Source organism: Rhincodon typus, chromosome 6 (assembly GCF_021869965.1).
Source record: "Rhincodon typus isolate 14 chromosome 6, sRhiTyp1.1, whole genome shotgun sequence".
Taxonomy (NCBI): Eukaryota; Metazoa; Chordata; class Chondrichthyes; order Orectolobiformes; family Rhincodontidae; genus Rhincodon; species Rhincodon typus.
Genome location: NC_063337.1, coordinates 59,447,521 through 59,471,455, shown reverse-complemented (window position 1 = coordinate 59,471,455; position 23,935 = coordinate 59,447,521). Strand labels below are relative to the sequence as shown.

General features: G+C 39.4%; 1 protein-coding gene across 5 annotated transcripts in view; it reads left to right on the top strand.

Moving 5' to 3' along the window:
- The window catches only part of LOC109915161 (NADPH oxidase 4), a 177,469-nt gene that overhangs the window by 89,954 nt on the left and 63,580 nt on the right, over positions 1–23,935 (top strand). For all 5 annotated transcript variants that reach the window (XM_048598336.1, XM_048598335.1, XM_048598334.1 and 2 more), the window contains 2 exons: positions 3,884–4,048; positions 7,553–7,615. In XM_048598336.1, coding sequence (XP_048454293.1) covers positions 3,884–4,048; positions 7,553–7,615 — 228 coding nt within the window. The remainder of the gene's footprint in view (positions 1–3,883; positions 4,049–7,552; positions 7,616–23,935) is intronic.

The following is a 23,935-nucleotide window of genomic DNA, read 5'->3' as shown; positions in this document are numbered from 1 at the left end:
TACTGCAGAATAAACTTGTGCAGTAATTTGAATCAGTAATTTAAATCAGTATTAATTCCATACACCTTCAGAAAGAAAAAAGAATGTATGTGACCAAATTGGAGCTCTGGCTTAAATCGCTAGCAGGTTTTATTGTTATGTAACTCACCTGCAAGTTACATCATTCGTTATAAGTCAGCCCCTATACTCTAACAGCTTGGGGAGCTATTGCTGCCCCTGAACCGATTAGGTATTTGCGCCACATCTGAATTCATAATAATTGGTAGCAAGTATATGGGATGCGTGGGTGACAGTGAGGAGTCGGAAACTTAACAGTCAACAGAACATAAACGTTAATGTCACCCAGGTCAAAGAGTCAGAAATAGTTGGAAATGGACTCTACCATGCATAATGTGGAACTGTAGCTGGATTAAGATGGTTCCAGGAATGAAATATGAGAATGGGTTACTCACAGGTTGCTTTCTATGCAGTGAATGGATTCCTGATGGCTGGGGGGTGGGTAGAGGAAGGGGAAATGGCAGACATGGTGTTTCGCCTGATATTGTGTGAATGGGCATCTACAGTGAACTGTAATGCAAACAATGCACTAATTGAACTAGACTTTCTCTGAGGCTTATTCAGTTGGTTTTGCTGATTAAATTGGATTAAGTTGTGAAGAGGACACAAGGAGGTCACAAAGTTATTAGTTTGTGAGGGGGCAAAGATATAACAAATAGACTATAATGTGAGAAAATGAGAAATTGACCATTTTGCAGAAAGAATTAAAGAAGCATGTTATTGAAATATTGACAGAATGCAGAGCTCTTAGATGCAGGGAATCTGCCTGGTTTCTAGCACGAACTTGAAAAGATTAGTATGTAGTTACAGCAAGTATTTAGGAAACCTAATAGAATGTTTTCATTTGGCAAGAAGAGAAACGAATACAAAAGTCGGGAGTTATATTTCAGTTAAACAGGGCACTGGTGAGACTGCATCTGAAGTTCTGTACGCAGTATTGTTCACCTTATTTAAGGAAGGATGAATTGGAGACAATTCAGAGGAGGCTTATCAGACTAGTACCTCGAATATAGATAACACACTGTGGAGCTGGAGGAACACAGCAGGCCAGGCAGCATCAGAGGAGCAGGAAAGTTGACGTTTCAGGTCAGGACCCGAAGGGTCTTCTGATGCTGCCTGGCCTGCTATGTTCCTCCAGCTCCATACTGTGTTATCCCTGACTCCAGCATCTGCAGTTCTGACTATCCTGAGTGAATTAGTACCTCAAATGGGCGGCTTACCTTATGAGGAAAGGAACAGGAACTAAGCTAGGTTTGTATTCAGTAGTTTAGAAAAGTAACTGGTGACATGATTGAAAGATAGGAGATCCTGAGGGCTTTTGACAGGGCAGATGCAGAGAGGGTGTTTGTGCAAGAATCTAGGTTTTACTGTTTCATTTTCAGGGTTTTCCACTTAATACAGAGATTACGTGAAATCTTTTCTCAGATGTTCATGAGACTTTGAAACACTCTTCCTGAAAAGGTGGTAGATGCAGAATCCTTGAGTATTGTTAAGGCACAGGTAGATACATTCTTGTTAAATAAGAAATTGAAAGGTTACCTGGAGGAGGCAGGAATGTGGATTTGACTGAAACCTCAAATCAGCCATTATCTTATTGAATGGCAGACTACGCTGAAGGGCTGACTGGCATACTTCTGTCCCTGATTGGTCTGATAAAATGTATGCATATTCATCTGCCGTGTTGCATTGTTTGGACTAGTTGAGCATTCAGTCTAAGAACGCTAGACTTCTTTCAACCATATTGTGGACTTGACATCATTTGTAAAATATTTTTCACTCCTTTTCCTTTACATTGTGCACTACATTCCACTAGTTTAAAATCCAATATAAGTTTAGCTGTGAACAGTAATATAACATTTTAAATTCAATTACAATAGATTGAGCAAGCTTTAAAATTGAATGCCTAACCTAATCAAAAATAGTTAAGAGTTTGAGCAGAATTTGAGAAGGGTTTCAAGGAAACCTGATATCTGCTATAAAACTGGTACCAACCTTGCTGACTTAATCTTCAGAAGCCTGGAGTACAGTATCTCTTAATGTTAATAGAATCTTCGCCATCAGAGTTCCCAGCCCAGTAGAGGACATTTAATTGTTACAGTTTCCTAAGAGCTCCTAGATAATCAGAGGCCAGTAGTTCTCTATCACTGGTGGAGCAAACAGCAATCAATGCTGTTGCTGTTGCTGCTGCTGCTGCTGCTGCTAATTCAATTGGGCCTTCACCAAGGTGCATTCTGGGGTCCCTGGAGCAAGGCAAGTGACAACATCATGGGGTTGTGGTTGCTCTCAGCAAGCACTCTCCTTCCCTCTGCAGACCCCCTCTTTCAGTGTCTTGAATTAGGGTTAAATACTAAAATCAAAACAAAGACCTGCTGTGTTTGCGTGTTGGTCTCCCCATGTGGTGTATTCCCAACCTTGCCATTGCTTTTGGTGGGTGAATGAGGCTCTTAGGGCTTCAACAGATGCTTACGCTGGAAGGCTGCCTGCAGATGTCCCCTAAGACTCAATGATATGGAGGTGGGTGCTGTGAAAAAGTTAGTAGCTGACAAGATTAACTGAAATCATGGGATAAACTCCACCCATCAGGTGGAGACCAAGCTAGTGTTTTTCAAGGTATCTAAGTTGTTGTTCTTGTGCTTCGTCTTTGCAGTTGGCTGTCATGTGCACTTATGTATAAAGTTGAGTCTGATGTCTTATAAGAGGCTATCATGTGTCTCAAATGTAATGTAACCAGCTATGTATAAGTACTGTTATACTATATAAGTACCACATAGGTACTATGTAATAAACCTATATTTGTTTGCTAAGACCAAGCCTATCTTATGCCAAAGAGTTTGTGAGGGCATTCCTCCCCACTTTCTTTTGCTTATTCATTCATGGGATGTGGACATCACTGGCTCGGCCAGCATTTATTGGTCTTCCTAATTGCTTGGTGAGTCTGGAGCCACATGTAGACCAGACCAAGTAAGGACAGCAGATTTCATTCCCTAAAAAGCATTAATGAACCAGGTGGTTTTTCCAACAATTGACAGTGGTTTCATGGCCATCATTAGACACTCAGTTACAGATTTCTTTTCCAAATTCCACCATCTGCCATGGCAGAATTTGAACTCAAGTCCCCAGAACATTACATTGGTCTCTCCTAACATCGATAATACCACCTGGCCATCACTTCTCTTATACTTGGTATCAGTGACTTAGCCTAATACCAATAAGAAGGCTTGGTGGCAGTGGTTCTGCCCAAAGAATCTTGAATGGTTGTGTAGGATGTAACCACAAAATTTATCATGCTATTAGAAAAATGGATTTAACCAGAAAAATGTCTCCACTTTGCTCCCTCCTGCTCAACCACACAGCCCCAACTCCCACCTCCAGACGTATCTGCTGAGGTGGTGACACTCACCTTTGCCCTTTGTCAAGCCAGGCTACAGGCTTTAACAACAAGCTGATGAAATTTGTTTTTCAGGATCTGAGATTAGTTATTTTTGCTACTGTGACAGTAGTCCAAGAAATAATTTGCTTAGTTTCTCTGCAAGCAAGCAATTAAAGAATATATATAATTGAAGATTAGGCAATTTCTTTTTACTTTAGCCTTCTGTCTTGCTCAGATTTCTCCTGAGGGTCATAACTATGTATTTGTTGCAAAACAGATGTGTATTTTACAGCCCATGCACTGAAATAAACACTAAAACTTTTAGGAGGAACTAACCTTCCATGTGACTTACCTATTCTATAAATGTGCTTCATGAGAAATACGTTTATGACTTAAAAATAGATTCTATTTAGTATTGTCATTTTCTAACTGGATTTCTTTTTCTTTGCTTTTAAGACATGGTTTTGGGTGACTGGACCTCTCTGTCTTTATTGTGCAGAAAGGCTGTATAGATACATTCGGAGCAACAAACCAGTCACCATTGTGTCTGTGAATTCTCATCCCTGTGATGTAATAGAATTACGAATGCTGAAAGAAAACTTCAGAGCAAGGCCTGGTCAGGTAAGTTCAAATAAAAAGTTAGCTTGCATTGTTATATTCTTGTCATTGTTAGATTGTCAAGGGAAAAATAATAAGCTTGCTGTTGTATGCTTACTGAAATATTAAAGGTCACAATCTCCAATAGCTGTCTATCTCTCTCAAAAGAATACATTGCATTATATCAAATTGTATAGCTATGAGATTATAAGCTCCTTTGGCTGCTTGACTGTCTTTCCTTTCTGTGTGACCAGTTTATCTCACTCTATTTTTAATAAGAGATGTGGGACTTTGTCAGGATGTGACACTCATATACTAAGTAATATAACACTAAATAACTCTAAGGAAAATTTGTGCTTCTCCATATCGCTAAAACATTCACTGTGCAACTCTTCCTCAGGGTTGGATCAAACCTGCTAGGAAAAGCATGGTTGACTATGGCATTTGCACTAGTAAATTACAGTTCATGACTGATGAAGCAAGCATAACATATTGAAGTTTGCTATAAAGATAGATGGAAAACATAAGCTACATTGTGGACCAAATGAAGGAGAAATTTGTTCATATTGTTCTGCTTCTAATGGCATCAAGTCTAAAAAGTACAGCTGGAAGACATGCCATGTGAATAAACTTCTCCTTCAAGGGCCAGCAAACATAAAAATGTAGACACATTAAGTCAGTGGACAAAATCATGGCAGATGAGTCTAATGTAGAGGAATATGTTTACTCATTAACTTAGGAAGGATATGAAAATAGAATGTACTTTAAACAGTGAGAAACTATTATGTTGGTGCTCAGGGAGATTTGGGTTCCCATGTATTAGAATCACAGAAGGTTCTCACACAGCTGAAGAAAGCAATTAGGAAGGCAAATAATATTATGGCCTTTATTGCAAGGAGATTGGAATACAAGGAACTGAAATATAGAGCACTTTGGTGAGATCATACTTGGAGTACAATGTACAGTCTTTGTTGCTGTTCCTTTTGGGGCAGGGATTCGCTAGATCAATTCCTGGGAGCTGTCCTTTTGAGTAACAGACCTATGCTGTCCCAAGTGCAGAAGGATGAGAGATCATTTCATTGAAACATGCAAGATTCTTATTCTTCTGAATGATATTTGAGATGTGAGACAAGATGCTATTGTCAGAGGAGAAAAGCAAGAGCCTGGTAACATGCCTTTAAGGGATAGGAGAGAAAAAGGATATACTTGGATAATGGGTATGTGAATTGATGAGTCCTACATAGAGATCTGATTTGTGGCATTCCTGATTCTCTATATATTCATTATTTGTGAGGTAAGATAGAAATTTTGTGAGACATTTAGGGGAATTTGAGATTTACTAGAAAAAGAAGTGAAGTTGAGTTGTCAAAAATGGGGAAAATGCATGTGAAAGAATTGAGCCTGGATTTTCATCCTAAAGATCGTTAGTAGGAGTTGGAAAATTTCCGAGTTAGGCTCAGCCACCTTGGGAGAAATCGCTAGGGAAGATGGGATCATCATTGTCGTGGGGAAGGTGAGATGGATGGCAGCAGTTAGCCTACCTAAGCTTGAAGAATGTTTGGAGCTAGTGACAGGAGTTGCTGATTACATGTTGGTCTGCAAAAAATGCCTATATCAGTTCTGGGGTCTCCATCTCAGTAAAAGCAGAAAAGCCTTCCAGCCCTCATTCCTCACATTCTCTCAACTCCCTCACAGACTCTCTACACCACCCATGCACCTTCTGTCATCCCTCCACCACCCCAACGGAAACAATACTTATGACCCTTCATGCCCCCATTACAAAATATTTCCCCCTAAACAACTCCCATAGGCCTTCATGTACCTTCCATGCCAATTCTGTTGGTGACCATATAACCATTGTCAGTTGTTGTTAAAACACATCTGGTTCACTAATGTTGTTTAGGGAAGGAAATCTTCCATCCTTACACATTCTGATCTACATCTGACTCCAGATGCACAGATGTGTGGTTGATTTTTAACTGTTCCCTGAAATGACTTAGGGAGACAGGCAGTAGGGATGGGTAACAAATGCTGCCCTTGCAAACAACACCTAAATTACATGTAAGAATTTTAAAAAAGAGCCACTGTACATTAAATAAAAGCCACGTACCTTGTTGTACCATTTTGATGTATAAGAAGAGCTTTTAAAATATAAACCAGTAATTCACAGATAACTGACCTATCCCCTTCATAACTCTCTACCTTTACTGGCTCCATCCCCGCCTCTTCGACCTGTTTGTTTCCTCTCCACCTATCCTCTCCTCTATCCCTCTTCTATCCGCCTCCTACTCTCTCCCTATTTATTTCGGAACCCCCTTCCCCTCCCCCTTTTCTGATGAAGGGTCTAGGCCCGAAACGTCAGCCTCTCTGCTCCTATGATGCTGCTTGGCCTGCTGTGTTCATCCAGCCCTGCAACTTGTTGTCTCGGATTCTCCAGCATCTGCAGTTCCTACTATCTCTAATTCACAGATAACTGTCCACTTTGTTTTAAAACTTAAGCTCCTTTCTGTCACAGGGCAATTGAAGTGTCAATCATCTAGACCCTTCAAAGGTTCAACAGCTGAAACTGCAAATACTTGATATTTATCTAAATAAGGTTAGGAATTTTTGTGAAATTAATTGAATGGTTAATCAAACAGCAGTTCTCGTGTTTCAGCAGACTGATTGATAGATATTTGGACTCTCAGCCAAGAATTGCTAATGAGGCAGGTGGAAGCTCATGCCCTGACCAGCGCACATCCTTGAAAGTCACACCCAAAATCAGAAAGCCCAGAATTGGAGTTTGCAATTCCAGAATCCAGGACACACCATAATGTGTACAAGGCTCCGGAGTCATCCTGACTCTGTTAAAATCTAGGTCATACAGACTACAAATACATGGAAGTCATAGGAGAGAAGTATGGAGTTGAAAGATAAAGCCCGAGATGGAGAAAAAGAATGAAAGTAGTAGAGTGAAGTACTGTTTGGACAAAACTGAAGATCTGTGCTGTACTGTTATGTGTTCTATGTGTATATGCAGAGAAAAAAATTGCAAGACAAAAGCAGCATTCATCTTGAATGTCACAGAAGGTCATTTAGCTAAGGTTAAAGTCATTAGGCTCTTTGATTCCTGATTTACTAAAAAAACAATAGTTTTTAGTACATTGCAAAAGTAAAAATATTACAGCTTTTGTTTCCAAAACTAGAACTATCAGCGCAAAAACATGAAGTGATAGAAATGTACAGTAATAGTAGCATATATAATATGAATCAGATAGGTTAGCTGCAAAGTACTCCATGAAAATTTATTTTGAGCTTAAAGTTATTTAAAAACAAAATGCAAGTACTAAGCTTGATTTTTGTTAGGTAAGATGACTGAAGGTTATGGAATTTAGATGGGAGGATGGAGTCATGTTTCATGTTTGAGAACGGCTTTGAGGGACTGAATGGCCTAATCCTGTACTTGTATTCCTAAAAACCTTTGGATAATGATCTTTGGATTCACTTACAGTTTTTCCTCTCCTCTCTTCCCCTCCGTGTTTCCTTTAGTATATTGTTCTGCACTGTCCGAGTGTATCAACATTTGAGAGCCATCCCTTTACCCTCACAACAGTAAGTACAATTATTTACGTTTTTAAAAGTAAGTCATCAAAGAAGATTTTTATATTTGAAAAGCTAAAGTTTCAAATCGCTGACAGCCCCATCAAATCTTGTATTTTAGAAATTAGGAACTAGAGTATCTTGCTTATGAATTGTATGGCTGTGGTCAAAACTTGGCAGCGGTATTGAGAATGTTCAGAATCAAATCAGTGTATATCTCTCTAAACTGATGTTAGTTCACAGAGTGCTCTGTGACTGAGCTAAAATTATACGAGAAAGTTGCTGATTTGAAACATGTTTGGAGCTTATAAATTTAATCATGCCTCTTTGTTAAATCATGTTTTGATACTATTCACAATGAGGAAATAGGAAAGTTTTTTTTAAATTTTGAAAGCTTTCCAGCAACTAGATTAAATAGTGCTTAGAACCATTCAGCTCAATTTCAAATTGTTCTTTTCATTTCCTAAATTTAAAGTACTGGTGGTTAGACAGGATTATAAATGTTATATTTTAGAAAACGCCTATGCAGTCTACAAAATGTCCACTGAGGAACTCCTGTTGTAACTTTGGTAGCAATCTTGCAAAAAAACGTATGAATGGGAATCTCTGGCACGTAGGCAGTGTTTCTCGTGCAGTAGATGATTGGGAGAAACCCCATGGAAATTTTATCTTGTGTTCCTTAATATCAAGATCTGCATTGGAATGTCTAAAAGTATGTTCATATCTTACTGAAGTGCAGCGCTATTAACCTACCTGATGCTGAATTGATCGTGTTTTAAGAAACGCGTTTTGCCAGTCACAGGATACATGGAGTTAAAGTTGACTGCTGCCTATTGTCACAGGCTGGGTTTAAAAAAAAGACAGATGAGCTGAGGTACAGAACTAAAATACCATGGATACGGGAAATCAGAATTAGAACAGAAAGTATTAAAATACTGAGCAGGTTGGGCAGTATCCGTAGAGAGAATTTAACATTTTGGGTTTCTGCCCTTTTCCAGTTCTGATGAAAGGACACAAACTTGGAATGTTAATGCCAGTAGCTCATGTACAGATTTGCTCACATTTTTTTTTAAAAGGTGTGGTTTGGGAAGGATGTGCTATTCAAGGGTTAAGTACTGCCATTGTTCCAGGATGATTAATTACACAGATATTTTAAGGCATTTTGAACACATCGATAGGTCAAACCATTTTATTCAATTGCAGACATCTTGAGGCTGATCAATTGGCAACTGTATTCACGTAGTTGCTTTGAATCCTATGAACGCCTGACTAATTAAATGTAATAAAAAAAAAACTTTCATATTCTTTGTCTTGGGATATCTTCAAAGGTATTTGAAGGTGTGTCCTTGGGCATAAATTCATGAAGTAGCAATCATTCTGAAAACAGTAAGTCAGACGTTTCTGTTGTTGTAGATAGGCTTGTAGTAAGGTTATGGTCATCCATCATGGGTCAATATTATTGGGAGGGGTTTTATGTAAAGTCCATCTTTGTTTGAATTTTGAGGAGGATACTGAAGTTTGTATCCAGTGTTAGTGTCCTGCAGTTCATCAATCCATTTTAATGAGTAATAAATTTGTCTGGTCATCTTTAACCTGGATCTACAAGTGCTTATTTTTATCCAGCTGAATACAAACACATCACATCCAACCAGGTGACAAGTTTTAGCACCGTGGCATGGTTTTTTTTGTTCAGTTCTTGAATCTTGCATTTACTTTGATGTTGACTAGGTCTTAGGTGTGTCTAACTGCTATATTGTAATAACCTTTACCAGTAAAAGGTCACTTTTGAATAGGTGTTCTTTTATTATAATTTTCTGTACAGTAAATTTCTGAATACCAGATCAAGATGAGTATTGCTTCTCATGGATTTTTTGAAATACAACAATGACAACAAGTTATGTTGATATAGAACCTATAACATAGTAAAACATCCTAAGGTACTTCACAAGGACATTATAAAACAAAATAGGACACCCAGCCACATACTCAGTTAGATGACCAAAAGCTTGGTCAGATGTAAGTTTAAGAAGCATCTTTAAAGACATTGCCTAACCAGATACCAGTGCAAATCAATGAGTGCAGGGCTGATAGGTGAAGGGGACAAGGCACAAGACAAGACACTGGCAGTCGCATTTTGCATAGCCTGAAGTTTAAGGAGATTAAAGTGAGATACTAGTTGCAAGTATTTTGGAATAGACTCATTTAGCAGAATGATGGTCTCAACAGCAAAAGAACTGCGACAAAGGCAAATGGTATGGTGTGGAGATGGAAATAAGTGATCTTGATGAAGAATTTGAAGTTGGAAACCATAGTTCAAATGTAACACCAAGGTTGACAGCAGACTAATTTAATCCCAGAATGTTGCTAGCGAGAAAAGTGGACTCAATAGCCAAACAGTGGAGTTTAGAGTTGGATTGAAAACAACAGCTTCAGTTTTTCCAATATTTAATTGGGAGATTTTTCTGCTCCTTCATTACTGAATGTCAGACAAACAATCTCATAATTCATGCTGGATCTGCTGGGTTTCTGCCTCATTCAGAATGAGGAAAGCCATCTCATTGGAGCGAGGGCAAGTTTTCTGCCTATTCACTTTACAATCTGGCATAATTTTGGATGCCTCTGGACATTGGAATGCTGCATCCTATTCAGTCAGGACAGACATTAATGCCCACTCATATTATTTATGTGGCGTAGCTGTGATGGGGTGTAGCTGTGATCTTATCAAAGCAGTGAATGGAGTTACTGTCTCATTGTTGGAATTGCAATGTCTAAAATTTTAATACTAATTCAACTTTTACCACTAAATGCTTCAATACCCTGTATTCTTAAGTTAGACTTCAAGACATTCATTTTAGTCTGTTGACAAAAGATTCACTGCCTCTCTCAGCACCTCACTTCACCTGGTGAAAGGGCTACACTCTGAAAGCCTGTGATTTCAAATAAATCTGTTGGACTATAACCTTGTGTCGTGTGACTTCTCACTTTGTCTATCCCAGTCCAACACTCGCGCATCTGCATCATATTCAGTACCCGCATTCAGAAGTGCTATATGCATGAAACGGGGATATCCGATTGACATTGCACAAGTTGTAAACAACTATTTGGCAAATGAAGTGAATTCATTGGGTTAACTGTGCCTTATTTAGTAGCACTCTTGCCTCTGAGTCATGAGGTTCTTGGTTGAGGCTCCTCCCCACCCAGATCTTGAATGCAAGCTATCAAAGTTGAAAGTCCAGTGGGGATTGCTGCACTCTTCAAGGTGCTTATTTCACATGAAACTGAGGCTCAATTGGATGTAAAAAATCGCTTGGCACTATTTAGAAGAAAAGCAGATGTCCCTCGTATCCTGGCTAATATTAATCCTTCAATCAACATCACCAGAATGGATTTTCTGGTCCTTATCACAATGCTGCTAGTGAGAGCTTTTTGACTCTAAAGGGCTTTGAGATAACTGGAAGTTGCATAAAGCATTAAGTGCAACTCTGTTTTTCTTTCCATTGGATGTTTTTCTTTAGCCCTGTATTTCGGAATAAGACATTCCAGCAACAATGAAACTGGCAGTTTTTTCCCCCATTTTTGATGCAATGCATCCCTGCATATTTAAAGTGGATGCAATATAATTAAATTTAAAATATCATATTGTAGCCTGCAGTGAATATTTTCTTAACCAATAAGACAGAATAGCATTGTCCCCACTTACAAACTTGGAACATGTTATTGGTTCCTGTAGCAAGAAATGTAATCATACTGCTTAAAGTCTCTGTTTTGTGATTAAGAATCATAGCACAATCACTGTAACTGGGAGATAAGACAAAGAGGAAATGACAAGAGAGTGCATGAAAGAGAATCAATGAAAATGAAATTGGGAATAAAAAGGAGCAAGGAAAACAGAATAAAAGAAAGAGTGATAGAAATGATTGAGAAGCATTTATAAGAAAGATGTGCAGAATTCAATTTGCTTGACGTGGCTGAAGATCCTTGGCTGGGGAACGTACATGACTTTTAAAGGGGAGGCCTGACTGGATTAGTGTCTGTTACTGTTGGTAATGGGCCCTCCCTGGATTTAGCACCTTAGCACCAAAATTCCAGCATGCTGAGAGCCTCCAGCAAGTCATAAGCTGGCAGTGAAACCAGGGTGGCTGCTACACCCAGGGAAAGGCCTGCGATTGGTGATCAAGGACAAACAGGGTTTACATGGTGAATTCATGGATGGTGAATAGAGTGGGTGAGGTTAGAAGAAAGGACAGGCTTGTAGTGACCAGTTCCTTTCACAATGTTAATTTCTTGATCAGGCACTAAATCCCTTTGATATTTTAGCTAAATTATGTGTCTAATTGACAGTCTTCCAAGAGTTAATGAATTTTTCTCATGTACAACTTATCATCTCCACCTTAATTATGGGGGGTTTTCCTGCACTGAGACTCCTATTCTACGACTAATTAGATCCAGAAGCCTTATTTCCTGTCACAGCCTGCATTAAATCCAATCCAATATGGAGTTGGCCAAGGAAGTGTGTAGAATTCAAGCAAATTTGCCAATGAATAATCATGTAGAACCTATTTAATCAACCAGTGTTCTTCCCATCCTGATTCAATATGAAGAAATATGACTTGCATTCATATTCTAATTGACAGACACAACTCAAAAACACTTCACGTTGAACTATTGTGAATGAATTTCCACAGGGCATCTTTATCACATTTCATAAGTTCAGCAGAAGAGTTGTATAAGCCTTCCCAGATGCAGCTGGCAATTTACATGACCAACTGCTTCCACTGAAATGGGAATCTGGGGTCCTTGATGTTTGGAACTCAGTGTGAAGATTAGGCTAGGTAACAACAGGTCTATTCTCTGTGCATTTCTTTTGGATAGCAGGATATCCCTTTGGGAATCTGAACGTACCCTGTAGATATGGGGGATGAGTGTCAAATATTATTTAGGGCTAGGAGTAAGGCACATTTGAAGGTATTTCAGGTGCCCTTTGGGACTGTGAAAAACATTACATGTAAGATATTCCTAAACCCATTGTTCCTCTTGATACGATCAAGTGTCAAAATTATATAATTATTCATGAGAGTGCTTTTCTCAGTAACATGTTCTCAGCAATATATAAATTTAAGCAATAAGACTATATGTTATCCTGGTACTTGTAGAACCTTGATGTGTTGGTGTGGTAAGATCATTGGGGAGGTTAGGTGTTGGGTACGAGGGGTGACTAAGTTCGCAGAGGGAAATGAAGGGCAAGTGAGGTAGGCACAGGGACATAGTTTGGCATGGATGGGGCATGGAAGAGTATGGGTCGGGGGTTTGTGAGCAGGATGGATGACACAAGATTTAATCTTCACTTTTAAACTTTCACCACAATACTGGAGCCTGAATGCAGGCTTTCCCCCCAGTCCATCTCAGGATCTGGCAGGTTCTTCCCAGTTCATTTAGTCTGACTCCCAATTTAATCATCCGTACCATTACCAAAATTGGAAGTGCAAGCAGTCATTGTTAAAGGTTCGGTTTAGTGAGCTGAGATTTCTCCCACCTCTGCACCCCAACCCAGGAACAGAGCTGGGGGTCATAGCATGTGAACATCTCTCAAATCCATGTAGCTGCTAAGACTTCCTTTCCATTTACTACATATTGTCATGGACACTGAGTTAACCATACTGATGAACACACAGTGGAGAACCATGAGTTCATAACATATAATGAAGGCTTTGTGAAGTTATCGTAATAACTCCTCCCAATGACCTGTCTTTTAATGTACTTCGCCTGAGCTATACTAATCACAAGGCTTCTGACATCGTTTGTTTTATGTAAAACAATAATAATTATTTATTCCTAGCAAAACGTACTTGACAAAATTTGAGGAATGGCAATGATAAAAGTTCTTAAAAATACTAATTAGCTGGATTATTACCCCCAAATCCCTTCTTACCTTCCAAGCTAGCACAACCTGACAGACATGACAAAGATTAATAGCGAAGATTAGATATTAATTTAAACAGAGAAGGATAGTAAGCCACATGGCTGGAGTCAGTATTTGAATATCAGGCTAGTGGTTCCATTCTTTAGCCATCAACTCCTCATGCAGGGCTACAGGGTTTGGCTTTACAACTCTGGCGCCTTGTTTTTCCCTCCAGATTGTAACTTTTCTTACTGGCCATTTTTGCATCTATTGCGTGACCACAGGATTAAACTACCTCTTAGATTTGTTTGGCTTTCTGCAGCTTGGAGGGGTGACCCTAATCAGCGGTCAGTCCTGATCTATGCTGATTGCTGCTGTTCCCAAGATTGATTCCCTGGTAGGTGGGGTTGCTGGTGGTGGGAGGAAGACTGTGGGGGGTGGGGTGCTGTGCTGAATCATGAACAATTTACAGAATCCCAATCTTTATTGATAATGTTAATTTTAAAAATTTACTAAGTTTTATAGAAGGAAAAGTTGGAAAGAATGGATTAGGTGATAACAACATCTTTGTTCCTGCTGTATTTGAAATATCAGAAACTCCAGGATCTAATTTGATGTTTGTTTTTACAGTCCATTGACTACAATTTCAGAACTCTAGTAGTTTGCATTTAATCATGTAACTTCTCCTAGGAAAGATGCTTTGCCTTAAACATGTCCAATTTTTCTTAGAGGTTGAACAGTAAAAGATTGCTTTATTGTAACATAAAGTCCTGACACAAATTGACAGGATAAGTGTGGAAAAGATGTTTTCTCTTGTTGGGGAATCTAGAAGTAGGGATCACTGTTTGATAATAAGGAGTTGCCCATTTGGATCAGAGATAAGGAGGCATTTTCTACTGAGGATTGTGAGAGTTTGAAACTCTCTACGTCAAAAGCAGGAGAAGCAGAGCCTTTGAAAATTTAAGGCAAATGTGGATGGATTCTTGGTAAGCAAGGAGTGGAAGGTTTTTAGGGGTAGGCATGGATGTTTGGTTATGGTTGCAGTCAGATCAGAGATGATTTTATGGAATGTTGGGGCAGGATTGAGGGGCAGAATGGCCTCCAATTGCTCGTTGTTCATGTGCTCGCAAGTATGTGTGCATGAATTCCAACAGTAAACTGTCCCTTTACATTTATCACCATTTTTTAAAAGCATTGTTTTACCACTATCTTTTGTACTGGCATTGTCTGTTATCATCATTGTGTGTTTGTGGCTAGGTTAAGATTGATAGAAACTGTGGCAAGTGAACTGTTGGCAACTATATACTTGGTATGAAGCTTCACATACAACCATCTCTTGCACTCTTTTATTATATGGCCTTGCATAATGGATAATTCTGACTGCCTAGATATATGTTGAATATTGACCACTTACTCTAGTTAGGAGCTAGGACCTGGAGTGAAGTTGCAAAATATCACATAATATGGGTCACCAAAGCACTCATGCCAGAGATGGGGTCAATGTGGCTGTAACTACACATCTGCAGTGGCAAAGAACCAATTAGGCACATAAATAGCCCATTTGGAGAAAACCTACCACAGGAATCTCCCTAAAAGTGGACGGGGCCTCTGCTTTACTATAATTTTGTATTTAACTGCAGGTGGCTTCCTGGTGACATGCTAGGGGACCCATTTTACCTTCTTTCAATCATCCCAGCACCAACCCGTTGGAATTCAATTGACAAAGTCACAGGCAAAAGCCATTCTGTGGAGGGATTGTCTTTCTACAATGATGGGCTGACAGTTCTGGCCATGCACAATTTTTAACCTTCCTTCCATATTGTAGAGAAAGCCTTTGATTTGAGATGTCCTCACTAGTTTCTGCTTGTCTCAACACCATGTGTCTACCTTTGGGCCTGCTGACTGGATATTGCTGCCTCTTGTTGAGCATCCTACTTCTTTTGGCAATGAATCATTTTGAATCAACTTCTTAATTTTCTTCTTCCTGCAAGATTGGCCACAATATGGATGGAGAGGGCATGTGGTTTCAGTGAACATGCGGGTTGGATTAAGAGTTGAGGAATGTGGGTTGGGCGAATTATTCTAATGTTGGATTGCTGGACTGATGTCCCAGCTAACTAAGGTGACCCTTCTAACCCTCTGTCTCAATTCCTGTAATCATCTGACTCTGCCTTCACAGTTTGAAAATATGAATCCTACCCAGGAACTGAAAATAAGGTAACTATGAGAAAAGGTAGTGGACTCAGGTTTCCAAAGTTGGTAAATGACCCGACTCTTGTTTCTGAAGATCAACAAAAAAATGCAGGACTCAGAATACAGGAGATTGTACTAAAACTTTATAAACATCAGTTATGCCTCAAATTGACTATTATGGTCTGTTCTGGGCGCTGTTCATGGGAAGGTTCCTGAGGTTATAAAAAACGGAAAAGATACTTGCTAGAATGGTACTAAGGACGAGGGGCTTTAGTTATGTGGAGAGACTGGAGATCCTGGAATTGTTCTCCTTAAAGCAGACAAGGATTAAAGAAAATTTGATAAATGTCAGAAAAAAATCATGGATGGCTGTGATAGAGTAAATAAGGAGAAATGACTTTCAAGTGTCAGAATCTCTTGTACCTAGAGGAAACATAAACTGGCGAAAGGAAAATGCTGTAGGTAGTGAGTTGCTATGATCTGGTCTGCAGGGTTGTGGGGAATGTGACTAATTGAATAACTTATTCAAAGACTGAGCACAGGCAGAATGGGCCAAAGAGCCAACTTCTGAGCTGTCGTTTTATGACTTTTTTGTAATTGATTTTGGCTAACTTATTTTGCTGTTGATATACCAGGAAAGGGGTTGAGAATCCTAGAATCGGGTTCCAGTCACTATTTTTAAAGAAGGGCCCCAAGTCAATCCAATTTTATAAAAATCTGGCCCAATATTTTCAACATGCTCCTACGTAAACATGTTTCCTATATCCCCACAAGTGCAAACACTGCATAATTTGAATTAGAAGAATGTTGGGAGGCACAAGTTAATTTTCTTGATCAAAGCTAATGATAGAAGGATTGTAATTGTTTCTTGAGTGTCTAGACATCAGAAAAACATATGCTTAACAAAAATCTGTAAAATATTAGAATTTTGACTTTGGAGGCTGTTACACCTAAGCCATTGGCTGTACTGAGTCAGAACTTTTTTATAAGTTTTTTTTACTTGGATGATGCAAAGTTATATTAATTGAATATCAGAAAGTTTTGTCAGCGGTTTCACAGAATTGTCCATAAAAAAAATTGAAGTAACTTGGGCATTGTGTGAGTGCTCTCATTAATCATTCCTCTCTGAATTTTCTCAGTCTTCATAGAATCATAGAATCCCTACAGTGTGGAAACAAGCCCCTCGGCCCAATAAGTCCACACCGCCCCTCCGAAGAGCATCCGACCTAGACCCATCCCCCTATAACCCACCGAACTTACACATCTTCTAATGAAACATTGGGATTGCACCCTGTTTACACCTTTTGAAATGCTGAAAATTACAAGACAGTTTGACCATTATAATCATGTTGAGATGTTTGGGATCAGAAAATGAAATGCGATAGAAGTTTCCCTAAAAATGACCTGGAGATTCTGGTTGCCTGCCATTTCAACACACCACCCTAGTCCCTGGCCAACATCTCTGTCTCAGGCTTGTTGCAGGGCTCTTGCAAAAGTCAGCACTAGATAGAAGAACAAGATCTCATTTTATGCTTGGGGATCCTGCAGCCTTCTGGATTTAATATGGAGTTCAACACTTTTCGGGCCTGAGTGTCTCCCATGTCTTTTCTCTAACTCCCACACACCAGGTCTTGTCATCACATGGGCTGCTACCACAAACAATCCATTGTCAGCCTCTAATGGTCCCCATTAGTAGCTATTTATTCTCTGAAGCAGGCCTTTACCCACCCCCTTGTCTGCCCAACTGTTTTCTCTCTCTCTCTCTCTCTCTCTCTAGGATCCATCTTCACCTATCATTTATTACCCCTACCCCCCCACCCCTGTCCTGCCACTCCATAGCAGCCTTTTCCTAGCTACAATCAGTTCTGAAGAAGGGTCACAGGGCATGTACATTAAGCCTGTTTTCTCTCCACAGATGTTGTCAGACCTGCTGAGATTTTCCAGCGTTTTATTTTTGTTGCTATAGAAGCTATTTATGTTCCCAGCAAGCCCAGATTGAAATGAATAATCAATTGTTCCTCAATTTTTCAAGTCCACTAAAGAGTAGAAATTCTTAAGCAGCATAATATCTGTTATAAAGGAAACAATCAATTAGGAATGAAAATAAGGTATTGGGCTAATTCAAATACACATTAGAGTGGAGTGTCACTTGATATAATTGTTAACAAATAAATGTGGCAATTGAATTATTAGTTTGTAAAGACTAAGGATTAAGTTCTTGAGTTCTTAGTTCTTAACTGCTTTCTGTAAATTGACCATTTTCAACCTGTTTGCCTTTAAATTCCTCGCCAGTTTTTTTTTGTTAATTACTGCCCCTCTACCTCCATCACATTTAAATATTATGCAGGAGGTACAAACATGAAGGGCTTTTGTTTCAAATAATGTAAAGGATCAAGCCAAGATTTTAGCTCCTGGATCGGGTACACAGACTGGAGAATTCTGGTGTATTGCAAGAAGGATGGGGCGTCCCTTCGTTTTTCTCTAAATAGAAGCTGAAATGGTGAGAAGAGGCCAGAAAAGAGCTCCTAGGGGCATTCTGGATAGTGTTTCTTTCTTTCAACTTTTAGTAACAGAGAAGGAAACCAAGATTTAAGTTGTTCATTTACTAGAACCTGAAACTTTGGGCTTTATGTCTTTATATCTTTAGATTCATGTGGCACGGTTCCAGAAAATGCAGCTTTCTCAAAAGAGATAAATAAGTGAAGTCTGTTTATGGCACAGAACCTGCCAAGGTGATGCAACAACAGCAACTGTAGTTGCAATTAGAAAGTCAGATCGCTGCTGGGAAATGTGAAAAAAGAATTTTTACTAGGTCAATCTGATGAAAGCCAGTGAAGTTTCAAAAATTCCTGCAGCTAATGAAGTGATCACAAAATCTCCAGCATCTGAATTATGGGGTCAGGAAAAGATCCCAGACCTTCAAAGCAAATTGAGGACCATTCAAGGCTCAGGCAGAGTGGATGATGCCCCAGATACATAAGCAGAAGCTGACTGTATGCAGTACATCTGTCCAAACGTGCACAGAGAACATCCAATGTGAGGTTGACAAGTTTAGGGGAAAAAAAACTTCAATTTTCAGGAACAGCCCTTGAAGAAGTAGTACAATTCATAAGTAGCTAATAAAAGGATATCCAGAAGAAAAGGAATCGTTAAGTCCAATGCAGATCATGTTAACACTCAGTGTGCAAAAATTATTGATTTGTGTTAATGACAGCAGGAGTCTGCAAGAGAAACCCATCAGCAAGACATAGAAATCCTTGGGAGGTTTTTCAGCTAATGCCTTCAAGACCAAATTATTGAGCTACTGGAGACACAGATGCCTTTGTGAACTTTAAAGTTGAACATCAAATTTAGCTTGAACAGATCAAAACTCAAGAATTGGCAGGTTAAACACCTGAGTGCGTGTATTGAGCAAAACCCCCAGCTGTTAACTGGAAATGTCAAACCTGCAGAAGATTTAAGAAAATATCGCACCCTGACACCCTGTGCTCTTACCCAGTAGCGCAACAGAGAGATATATTGATGGAGGGAAAAGCCTCTCTGTTGTAGACATAGGTTAGAGCTTCCAAGATCATATTGAACAACTGAATACTGTCCTGTACAATTAATGACCAATGACGTGGTCTTTAAATAAAACTTGAGACACAGAGAAAACAAATATCCTCAGTCCCTTCTTTTTGTTGACAAAGATCATCTGCATAATGAGGTTGAGCTCACGGGTAGATCTGCAGATCAGAGTACTACATGAGAATTTCCTATTAACCCTGCTTCAACAGTTCATTCTTTTATCCATGATCGTGCAGTCCTCCACTCTCATGAAATTCCCAAGATATCTTTGCTTGCATCTCAAGAGCATCAAGCTCCAGCAAGAATCAAAGTGATATCACTCCAGCCAGAAAGAGAAATTCCTACACTAGAATCAGTGGAAAAATCTTAATTTTCTTGCCCCCTTGCTTCCACCTTCCAAGGAAATGATAGCTAACCTGGTCTCTCAAGTAAAATGTTGAAGGCTGAAAGTAGTGTATGCATTGGTCTGAGTGCAGGTATGTTGTAGTGAGACTGGTGCTTTGCAAATGCTGATTTGTGTGCACTGGGGCTTGTGAAACATGGATGGACATTGTCCTAAATTAGCAATACTATGGTGACTGGGACAAGCATTCAATGAGCTACAGCTGCCATGTACTTGCTGTGATTTATATATCAGGAATTTAAGTCAGCTGAAGAGGAGTTCTTTGGTGAAGGAGAGAATTGGAAGTGGTGTAGTAATAAGACAAGTTTGGGTCTTTAATCAGATGCAATTGTGTGGAAGTAATGTAATCATTGTTCAATGACAAATTCTAAAATTGCCATCTTATGCCTTATGTGGAAAATTGAGAAACTTCTTCCCAACTTTGAGAACCTGATGAATTTTTTTTCATTCTCACTGTATTTTCACATCTTTCTTGCTGTTACTCATGCCACACCAAAGGAGGGGAAAATTTCACCTGGTGACTCCGGTTAGTAGATTTTTCTTGAAAAATATCATCTGTAATTGTGATGTTTTTCTGCTGTTCTAGTGACACCAAATTTAGGGTGCATTGTTGAACCTTAACAACATTAAACTACAAGTTGGATTTTGGCACCGGGGCAAGGCACATCACAGCTCCATCGCAGCTGGCCCAGAGACACCCTCCTGATCAGATCAAAGGCTGGGCCAGCAACTGGCATTTTAAAAGATGAGCCTGCACTCCTGCTTTGAAGATAAGAAATCCGTTCATATAATAGCCAGGACCACAGATATCTAAACTCAACACCTAACATCTGTTGGAAAAAGTTCAATAACTATCCCTGAGAATTTGTTTTAACTTCACTTATTTATTCACTAAATTTCCCCCATTTCGTAAATCATCTGCTGCTGTTTATATTTCCTGTTTAGGGGATGGTTAATCAACTTCCTAGGTTTGGCCTGTAACTGTCCAAAAAGAGAAGGCATTAGCTGCATGTCAGCAACCAGATTGCTGTTCATTGCTAGGCATTTTGCTCATAAAGCTAATAATTCCTACAATATCCAACAATATCTTGCAAATTTAAGGAAAGAACCTTCTTGCAGCACTGTAATGACTCCAATTAATATCATACCATGCTGTCTGTAATTTTTTGTACTGTACAGGATACAAAAACATTTTGTATATCTTGTAGAACTTGTCCTGCGTCCACCTCATGGTTCTTGCCTCCATGTAGTCGATGCAAACCCAAAACCTGCTGACCTCTGCCACCTTGCTTAAATTCACAAAGCATTGTGGAGATGAGCTCATAATAATCCCACCAATATGTAAATGAGCTCATTAATTGAAGTGAGACTGGTCAAGGCCCTGTCGGTCTCTTGCCCTTAGAAAAAGGGCAGAGGATGGAAACAAGAGGTAGGATTTCAGACCATACCATTTGCTATCATTTGATTTGACACCCCGCTTAGGTTCCTATTTGAAAAGGATAGAAAATTTCCAAACCTAGTCACTTAACCACAACAAAAGGAAACTGTATTTCCTACGAATAAAGTTTTGGGAGATTCTGAAACCCAGTGGAAGAGATATTAATGAAAAATGCACTGCTCGGGAGTGGGATGGTATAATTGTAAATGCTGAGATATTATTGAATCTTTAAAATGCGTGTTACACGAGAACCATGCTTTTGAGTGTGATTGATTGTGTTTTCATCACTATTTGACAGACCAGTTCAGAGAGTGCTGCTCTTTTGGACAATGTAATATACATAGAAACATAGAAACTTAGAAGATAGGAGCAGGAGGAGGCCATTTGGTCCTTTGAGCCTGCTCCGCCATTCTTCACAATCATGGCTGATCATCCAACTCAATAGCCTAATCTTGCTTTCTCCCCATAACCTTTGATCCCATTCATCCCAAGTGCTATATCTAGCCACCTCTTGAATACGTTCAATGTTTTGGCATCAACTATTTCCTGTAATGAATTCCACAGGCTCACCACTCTTCGGGTGAAGAAATGTCTCCTCATCTCCATCCTAAATTGTCTACCCCAAATCCTCATACTGTGACCCCTGGTCTGGACACACCCGCCATTGGGAACATCCTCCCTGCATCTACCCTGTCCAGTCCTGTTAGAATTTTAAGTCTCTGAGATTCCCCCCTTATTTGTCTGAACTCTAGTGAAAACAATTCCAACCTAGTCAATCTCTCTTCATATGTCAGACCCGCCATCCCCAGAATCAGCGTGGTAAACCTTTGCTGCCTCCCTCGAGAGCAAGAGCATCATTCCTCAGAAAAGGAGACCAAAATTGCACATAATATTCCAGGTGTGGTCTCACCAAGGCCCTGTACCACTGCAACAACACATCCCTGCTCCTATTCTCAAAACCTCTTGCAATGAAGGTCAACATACCATTTGCCTTCTTTACCGCCTGCTGCACTTGAATGCTTACTTTCAGCGACTGGTGCACGAGGATGCCCAGGTCCCACTGTACACTCCTCTTTCCCAATTTACAGCTATTCAGGTAGTAATCTGCCTTTTTGTTTTTGCTTCTGAAGTGAATAACCTCATCTTTATCCAAATCATACTGCTTCTGCATTTGATTTTCCCATACACCCAACCTGTCGAGATTATGCCGAGGGATCTCTGCATCCTCGTCACAGTTCACCCTCCCACCCAACTTGGTAGCATCTGCAAACTTGGAGATGTTACATTTTGTTCCCTCAACCAAATTGTGAATAGCTGGGTTCCCAGCACAGATCCCCGTGGCACCCCACTCATTACTGCTTGCCTTAATTACAATAAATGATTTGCTGTATAAGTGTTTGTTATTTATGAAAAGTAAATTGTTGAGACAAGTGATGTAATACTCTTTCATTCCTGCTTTGTATAATTCTTCCCTAGCTCAGCAAACATTCAGTCGCCAACGTTTATAAGTGTAAACTATGCTGTTGGTTGGCACCTGTGTTGTGGAATCATGCCTCTCATTGCAAACAGACGATGGTGCAGCCTCACCATATTAGAGAGCTGCTTTCACTTCATTTACTTCTGTGATGTAATCTTAACATATTTTGTGTCAGCTGTGCAGTATGTGAATATTTATTTTGCGATATTGATGTCACTGTGGATTTTACAGTTGGTGTTCTGAACATAGCAGTTATTTGTATCAGAATGCAACAGCTGGAAGCTTAGGAATTTATTGTCAAACTTGAGTGCTTCTACCAAACTACTAGGGCTTACAGGAAGGTAGTATTACTTAGGTTGCATTTGTGCAATGAGTTACATATTGCAGATATATGGAATAACTATGAATTATCATGTTCTGTTCATGATCATACACAATATTTGATCATATTTTTACTTGAGGTGTGGTTGTAATAACATCTGTTTGTTAGATGTGTTTAGATTTTCAAACTTTTACATGCAAAAATTACTAAAAGTGGAAGATTCAGAAACCTTAATGCTCTCTCCATTTAAAGTTCCCGAAGAGTAGAATTTGGCTGGAAAGCTCTTTGATTGGCAATAGACACAGTGGGCCAAATGGCTTCCTTCTTTGTAAATTCCCTGTTGCTTTCTGTGTAAACTCATAGCATGGTTGTCAGGAAAACCAGGCATCTGGAACCTGAATGAATAGGTTAAGAAGGGTGCATCATCTTAATTAATTAGCTTGTGGGACTGTGAAATGAAAGATGTGAGGACTGAGAAGAAAACATAAATTTTGAATATATGGATTCATTGCTACATTGGGTACAAAAATAGAGGTAGAGAGCAGAAAGAGGAGGAAGAAATTCTTTAAAAAGCTTACCGTATTTTTAAAACCTTCAATTAAGCTAAAGAAATGAGACTTCATATTTGTAATGATTAATTTTCTGTGGTTGACTAGCAATTCATGTAGTTATTTAGTGAACTCAAACCCCAGGTGCCAAACAATCACCACCTCATTGTCTGAGTTTAAGATAAATTAGCCTACCACGTAGTCTAAAGAGGGGACACTGCTTAGTAATGTGCAGCATTGTCTGTCTCCAAATTAAATTAAGTGAACTCTACAAAGAACAAAGAAAATTACAGTACTGGAACAGGCCCTTTGGCCCTCCAAGCCTGCACTGACGTGCTGCCCGTCACAACTAAAACCCTCCACCCTTCCAGGGACTGTATCCTTCTATTCCCATCCTATTCATGTATTTGTCAAGATGCCCTTTAAAAGTCACTGTTGTATCTGCCGAGTTCCAGGTACCCACCACCCTCTGTGTAAAAAAAAAA